Source organism: Labeo rohita, chromosome 5 (assembly GCF_022985175.1).
Source record: "Labeo rohita strain BAU-BD-2019 chromosome 5, IGBB_LRoh.1.0, whole genome shotgun sequence".
In the NCBI taxonomy this organism is placed as follows: domain Eukaryota; kingdom Metazoa; phylum Chordata; class Actinopteri; order Cypriniformes; family Cyprinidae; genus Labeo; species Labeo rohita.
The window spans coordinates 8,821,623-8,829,592 of NC_066873.1; the positions used below are offsets into that span (position 1 = coordinate 8,821,623).

General features: G+C 37.8%; 1 protein-coding gene across 1 annotated transcript; it reads right to left on the minus strand.

Annotated features, from left to right (window-relative positions):
* Nucleotides 1-329: 329 nt before the first annotated feature.
* Nucleotides 330-7,727, minus strand: tbx2a (T-box transcription factor 2a). Its single transcript, XM_051111291.1, has 7 exons — nt 6,909-7,727; nt 5,909-6,176; nt 5,142-5,288; nt 4,425-4,501; nt 4,163-4,329; nt 2,038-2,636; nt 330-1,631 (listed from the first exon to the last, which is right to left on the minus strand). The coding sequence occupies exons 1-7, from the start codon at nt 7,265-7,267 to the stop codon at nt 1,194-1,196; spliced, it is 2,055 nt and encodes a 684-aa protein (XP_050967248.1). The 5' UTR covers nt 7,268-7,727; the 3' UTR covers nt 330-1,193.
* Between the last annotated feature and the right edge of the window lie 243 nt (nt 7,728-7,970).

A 7,970-nucleotide genomic window follows, 5' to 3' on the forward strand; every position in this document is an offset into this window, starting at 1 on the left:
CTGTGATCAACAGATGGCGCAGCTACATCAGCTTTAGCTGAAGGTAACTGCAGAACGGCGCACAGCCGGTTTAATAAATGTAACTATATATAGGCTGACCTACAGCCTACAAATGCATTGTATTTTTATAAGCACGGCGGCATTGTTTAGATTAAATGAAATTACGTATTTGATCTTAATTCAGGCAAAGCAAAAAAGCTGCAAGGTTCAAGCATCTTTTCTAAATCATTTCAGTAAGACTGATCAGAAGGCCTATGCTTGTAGCAGTCCATGTCTGCATAAATATACAGTGCTATATTTACACAAATGAAGTAATACAAAAGACTAAATGAACACTTTCGTTTTATTGAAACTGAGAGAATGCAACAAAATCGCTCATTTACCCGAAAATCCAGCACCGAGATGTTTAAACAAATAGCTCTCATTAGAGAAACTACACAACAACCTTCTCAATGCAAGATAAGAAAGAAACCTGAGTTGTCCCTGCCTATGGACCATCATTACATTGTTGAATTTAGCTACAAATGAAATAGCTTTTAAATGTATCACCAGAGATTTACAGTGGCTTCTCCTTTACATATCTGGCAGGATATCACAAACATAACACATTCGGTTTCCTGCTATCAAGCGCTAGATAATGTTCATATTTGTAAATGGGAAAATATATATAAATGTAACAAATCGAAACCTAATAGTATTTACACATCAATGTACAGTTTTGAATAAATTAACATTTGTCTCCTTCAATCCATTAACCTTATTTACATATGCGTTTTACTTTTATTATTATAAATAATTAGAAAACAGGTCCCAGACACAAGCAACTTAAACGTTGAGCATCCTCAGATGTTGTCAGAGATTGTTGCGTTGGCAGTCCTTTTTCAAAATACACAGAAAAATTTGGGCCTAAAATTGTTTGGATATACATGATAAAACAGTCCAGGGATTTGCGCTTATTTCATAATATAATTGTATCGCCAAATCAAGGATGAATGAAATCAGCATGCCTGTAGATCCGAAAAGTGGGGGTAACAAATGTTACAGTACTCATCGAAATCCAGGTATAGGGCTTGCCTACAGCGGATGAAAGATGTCCCAATGTCCGAGCCATACCTTCAACCGTCAAACTTTGACCTTTTTTCACTGAAGCGTAGTTATGCAATTAAAAAGAGTGAATAGTCGTGTTCATGCGGTCACTTTGGTGAATCACTACGGGGTGATACGTCTCTGTGTTTCTCCAGCCCGCTGACTAATCTTTGTATATTCTGCAGTTCGTTAATGGAATCCGTCCCTGAAGATTTGGGAGATCCCGTATTCTGGCCGCTTCCGGGTTTATGGCTATGGTGTTCCGAAAGAGGACTGCTTTCCCTGCTGCCTGATTTCGATGACTCCGACTCCGCACTCAGAGCGCTTGGTACGCTGGTGGTGAGCAGACCGGAGCTCTGAGGAATAGACATTGGAATCTGATAGGGGCTGAATCGCAACCTTGGCCGTGTGCTGCTGAGAAAGGGGTTCCGGCTGAGAGTGGACGCGGCACTGCCGGCGGGGAGAGCAGAGGCCGCTGCAGCTGCAGCCGCCATGTACGTGTACGGGTAGGGTAGCAATCCCCCGAACGGTGGCATGGAGATACCCTAAATGTAAAACAACAAGCTATTTTAATTCATTGTCAGACGAAAATGGAGAAATAAATTCAGCTTGTTAAGAAAGGTAAGAATTACAGCTAGTATTTTGCAGTAGTTGGCTAAACGCAGCTGGCAAAGAGCTTTGCTCACTGCGTGATATAATAATTAAAAATATGTCATATCAAGCATAAACACCATTCCCCTCGTTTAGGACTGATTCCAAATTCAGCTATAGCCTACAGATTTATAAACAGGGTTTAATGGTGGTTCGAAAACTAGGTTAATTCATACTTTTTTTTTTGTCCTGGGGATGCTGTAGTAATATCTGGAGGTACTGTTAGCAAATATTTAGACAGATTTAAAATACATTTTATTATAGCTTAGTGACAATGCATATCATAAATAATCATCATACCTGAGATGCGAGCATATGTTGTGATAAGTGGAATGGGAAAGGGTTGGGTGAACTGGTACTCTGAGAGGACAGGCTGCCATTCTCAAGTCCACTTGCTCCAGACATTGAGGCTAACAAGTGTCCCATGCCCATGGTTGAGAAAGCACTAGGAGTCATAGCAAACTGCCCAGGGTGAAATAAGAGTGGTTGTCCTGTGCTCAGTGGGTTAAAGAAATGTTGATTGTGTAAACCAGAAAGGGCCAGACTTTGCAAGTGACTTGCACTAAAATGTGATGGGCTCTCAGTTTGAACCATCAGAGGGGAAAAGCCATCTTTGACTGTGCTCAGGCCCACAGAATCCTTTTTGGAGGTATCTGATTCTTTCAAATTCCTGCTGTCCAGTTTGTCCTTCTCCAAGTTTCTGATGCTGAAGACAGAGTCATTCTCTTTCCTTGAATCTGAGTAGTCCCCTTTCTTTTCTGGGTTAGATCTGTCCTTGACCCTGTCCTCGCAAGGTGGGCTGAATGGTGATTGTGGTCTCTGGTCTGGACTGCTAACTCTGATCATTCCATCATCGTGTTGGTCAAGTTCGATGTCACTTTCATTGCAGTTTTTATCATCTGGAAAATATAGATATTTTAAGCACATCAGCTTTATTACTTTTGATAAAATCAAAGCAATTGGCAGTTTAATAAATGTACAGTGTTATTTCCACTCCTTAAATAATACAACAACTTGCATCTGTTTAATTACTCCCTTTGATTACACAGGAATGGGTGAAATGCGTTTTCCACGTTAACTACTTCCTTTCTCTGTTTTCATTCATGGCACGAGCATGACTTCATGAAACGTTTGAGATTTGGATAGCTTGAAGGAAAGTTTTTAATGAGCTCTTAATGAATTGTGATGAAATTCAGATGAAAAATTATCGGACCTAAAACATGTGCATGAGACATTTGTTACAATCTACACTTACTGTATATTATATATCATAAACCTATAACCAGACAAGCTTCAAGGACTAACAATTCTCATCGCTGGTTCTATAGAAATCCAAGAGGCATTCTCCTCATCAGCTAATTTTTTGCAACTTACAGATATATTTTTTATTTAACATGAGGATCTACAAATACATTATCCTAACCACACTGACAACTATCCCTCATCAAGCTTCATAATACAGTAGTCATCTTTACAGCTATAAATTAGTCATAATATGTCATAGATTGTTCAAGCTAAATTTATTGACAAAAAGAAAAAAAAGGAAAACATAAATCTAAATTAAAGTAAGTACAACCAAAACATTGACACATTGACTAGAATAAAGCTGAAAACATATAAAGACTGAATGTATTAAAACAATTCGCATTTTGTAGTAAGTATAGACGGTTCCTTCTTTTCGCTCTTTTAAAATGATTTTAGCCTGTAACTGGTCAGATGTTATTTCAAATAACGGACTGGGTAATCACAAATTATAGAACAATGGCTGTGCATATTTATAGTGTATGTAGCTAATTGCACATGCAATTACAGCATTATTTTACTGGGTCATCCTGGCAGTAAATTACAACCTTTTCACAGGTAGCTACATGAAGTGGCTATGTTGCAGTCACATTATATTCTTTTCATGTATGCAATTCATATTACTTTAATCTGATCTCAAAATTTTTTAAATTTCTGTTTTTGTTTTAAATAGTTTACTAAAGTGCAGTAGTTGTTAAAATATAGGTATAGTGAAAATTAACACATTCTGCTATGGTGTGCAATGCATTATGAGCAGTAAACCAGACACTGGGAAACACTTCCAACCAGACAGATCAATCTGACAGTAACTAAACAACTGTAAACACACTGACACTGTAAACATATTCATCAGTTCACTCTCTATCAGTAGTTTTAACTAGTTGCTGGCAGCATAAAGGTCATCAACTCTCCACATATGAAAAAAATAAAATCTCCAGATCAAATAAAAATATCAGGAGAAAAAAAATCTACATGATACACATTAAAATAAGTTGATCTAATGCATGGTTGCATATTTCATACCAAACTATGGAAAACGTTTTTTGCTTTCTATGTTTTCTATGTTAACAAAAAAATACTCTAAACATAAAAAAACGTTGCACTAAATTAGAAATGTTTTTACCTCTGGATCTGTTGAATTTAAGTGGACTTGTTGCTGGTCCAATCGGCGAATGAACTGAATCCCTCCCAGTAGTTTGTTCGCAAGATGAGGCGTCCGATTCTCCTCCATCTCGATCCACTTTGCACTGATCATCATACATGCGCATTGACGGCAGGGCTAACTGTTTTCTAAAAGTTTAAATGCAATTAGATAACTGTCATTCCTAAATATTTGTGTTTTGTGCGTATCTGGTGGTTTAAAAACAACAGTTTAGACACAGTACCTTTTTTCTCTTCTTCCATTCCCCGTGTCTCTGAATCCTTTTGCGAATGGATTATTGTCGATTTTCAGTTGTGTGATCTAGAAAAAGAGTGAAATTAGATTTATTGCATTTTTCATGCTTTCTCTGTGGTAGCCTATTTCAAATTAATAGCACTAAATTGTTCTGGGACTGTAATTCGTATTATTAACGAATGATCTAATTAAACTAGGTCTATGAAAACATGATCTCCACAACGGCTGGTTGAATCTTTTGTTAATTAAGTTTAATTCATTCAAGTATAGATTGTTTTTAATTGTTAATTGTTAAATTAAATAATCCGAATGCTTTGGTTTGTTCAGTCGAATTCGTTGAGCCTTCACGTGATGCGGTCTGACTAAACACTTTTTCACGGGGTTACATATTGATTGGTAAGCATATTGTATTGCTAAGCATCTTATACATTACATACAAACAACTAGTCGGCGCACTTATCGATTACAACTGTCCTGTAACTTTTACGTTCAGAGCCACCAGACTCAGTGTGCTGTCATCCAAATTATAATCAGCAGACTGATTTCTATCCATGACAATAACAACAGAACAGAAACCGCGTAGGGAAGATACTAAACAGAATTCTGAACTATACGTTACAAATAGTTTATCTTTCTGCTCAACAATAATAATAATAATAATACGAAAACGAAAAAAAAAAAAAAAAAAAAAAAAAAAAAAACTTACCTTGTCATTCTGATATGCAGTGACAGCTATAAAATCGGTCTCAGGAAATACATATGTCCTGAAGGTGCTGTAAGGGAGCTTCAGAATGTCGTTGGCTCTGACGATATGAAACCTGGGTTGGTATTTGTGCATCGAATTTAGAATGGTCTGAAAGATTAAAAAGAAAGTTATCCGGTCAATAAAAATATCAATAAGTGGTATTATAATGCATTTAAAAAGGGAAACAGAATTCTGCACAATAATAATAAAAGTTAGAGTAGAAGGCCTTTTTCTAATGTAATTATGGTAAGACTTTTGAGGTGATAGTTGAGACACGCATCATTGTATAAATGATTGTTTAATTTGTGTATTACTATTATTATTATTTTTAACCTTGGACGTTTTTATAATACAAAAATACATTCGAAATAGCCATTTAACTATTTTACATGTTGATAAGAATAGTGTTATATAGCCTGTGGTAAAAATAAATAAATAAATAAATAAAACTTATACCGTAGATCATGGAACTTAGTTTGCACCATGGCATTTACTGTTAAAGCAAGTGCTCTTTCATGCGACAGACACTGAAAACACGTTAAGAATCCAAAGAACCTTAAAATGTCCAAACTCTGTGCTTGGACTAATCTCGTAATCATCTTTGCTTCTTGATCACCTGAATAACTTTATTCACTACAGTATTCACTTTTCATGTTCTGTCACTGAATTGAAATAGCATAATAGGAAAGAGGCAGTTCAAGAAAGGAAAAAAAAATCATGCAACTTACAAATCCGTGTTTATCCGAAATATTGTTGGTCAGTTTGAGTTTGTGGAAAGCAACAGGCTTTGCCATCCACTGTTCACCCGTGGCCGGGCTATCCGGGTGAATGTACATTCGTTTGGGCATCTCAGGATCGGCCTTTCCTGCGACCATCCACCGAGAGTTGTGAAATTTATACCGACAGTCGTCTGCCGCAACAATATCCATCAAAAGTATATACTTGGCTTTTTTGTCCAGGCCGTTCACGCGCACTTTAAAGGGAGGAAACATTCTCCTGTGGACGTAACAGACATAATCATATAGGTATAGGGCCGAATGTATACAACAAAATATTTATTTAGCCATGTAAATACATTTTAAAAGAAATGAAATACGAAGACGTAGTTCAGCTACACTTTCCATTTTAACCACAAATAAATAGCCTGCATATCTAGGTCGTTTTGCAAAGGCTAACAGGCTATCGTATAACACAATCGCACCAGACTTTTCAAAAATCGCACCAAACATTTCAAAATATCTGACGAGCATATTAATAGTCAAAGAATTTGTAAATCTTTTATCCTTCTTATATTTATATATTTCAGGTAGGCCAAAAAAGACGAAAAAAAAAAAAAAAAAAAAAAAAACCCCACAGCCAATTACGGCTTTTTTTTTCGCAAAGAAGTAGTTCCCCTTCGTGTAGCGCAATATATACGTTGTTCAGAAACATTAACTATACATATATAACAGGTTTGACTTTCTTTGTGATTTTCATAATAACAGAACGAATGTGAATGTTATTCTAATGCTGACATGAAATAAAAACGAAGCCTTTTCTGACCGTTTAGTGCCGTCGATGTATTTCGATAATCCAAAACAGGATTATATTTAACAGGAGCAATATTTAATTTCGAACTAAATTATATTTTGTATAGAGAAAAAGACCACACATTTTCAAGGATGAGTACATAAGCATCGTTAACATCAAGTTTATACCACGAAAAATAAAAACATAAAACAGCCTTACCTTCCTGATTTAGTGATGACCATTTCGGTTCCAATTTTGTGGAATTGATCCCAAAGGTCTTTAGCTTCCAATGTAACTTTAGGATCATCTTCAACGTCCTCCTCTGGCTCGAGACTCTTGAAGGAACGGAGATGAGCCGCCTGGTGGTGATGTCCAAGCGCCGCGTGTAAGCCAGCCTCAGCCGCGCCGGAGAGCGCATGATCCGCCAGCGGTTTACTGAGACCCGGTGGTAAAGTGAGCGCTGGGAAGAAGGAGGGTTGAGCCGCGGCAAGGAAAGCTGACATGGGAAAGTCGGCCGGCCTGTGCGCGTGAAAAGGGTGATAAGCCATAGCGTTCGCTGTGAAAACTGGATCTCTCATCGGTGCATCCAAAAAGCCAGATGAAAATATAATATTCTAAAATAACTGCGCCTGTATCTCGCGTAAGTCCGACTGACTGTCGCCCTCTTACAGCTGAAAGACAGTGTTGGTTTCACAGTAGTTGAAGAGGACTGGTAGGAAATGTCACTACCGTCGGGGATGTCCAGTTGCAGCACAGCGATAATATCCTTCAAAAGAGCAACATTGACACTTCTGTGTGGATTTACGGCTTTCCTTCTGTCCAAGCCACTACAAAAACTAAAACAGCCCCAATAACAAGGATACGAAAGTCGTGCGCACTGATGTAGAATTGGTAGGTTCTTCCCTGACCACTGTGTAACTGTGTCTGTCTTACATGTCCCTTCTCACTGGTTCCCCGTACTAATGAACCAAACCGTCTTGATTGCAGATTTTACGCATTCTGGACCAATTGTAGAGCTCCATAGGCGTGGTTTTGACAGCTCCAGCCAAGATCGTGAAGGGGGGGTTGGCTAGAAGGTGTCGGAAGCATTTGCAGTAAGAAAACATGTCAACAGAATAAAATATTAACCAATGACAGAGTAAGGATCTGGAAACCCCACCCCCGCATAACCTAACAGAGGAACGGTCATCTGGCTGTAGGCAGCCGAGTAAGAGAGTGCTTTTCCCGGCTTGTGTTTCATCAGTTTGAGGATCGTTTGCTTTCTTGATCTTTATGCGCAAA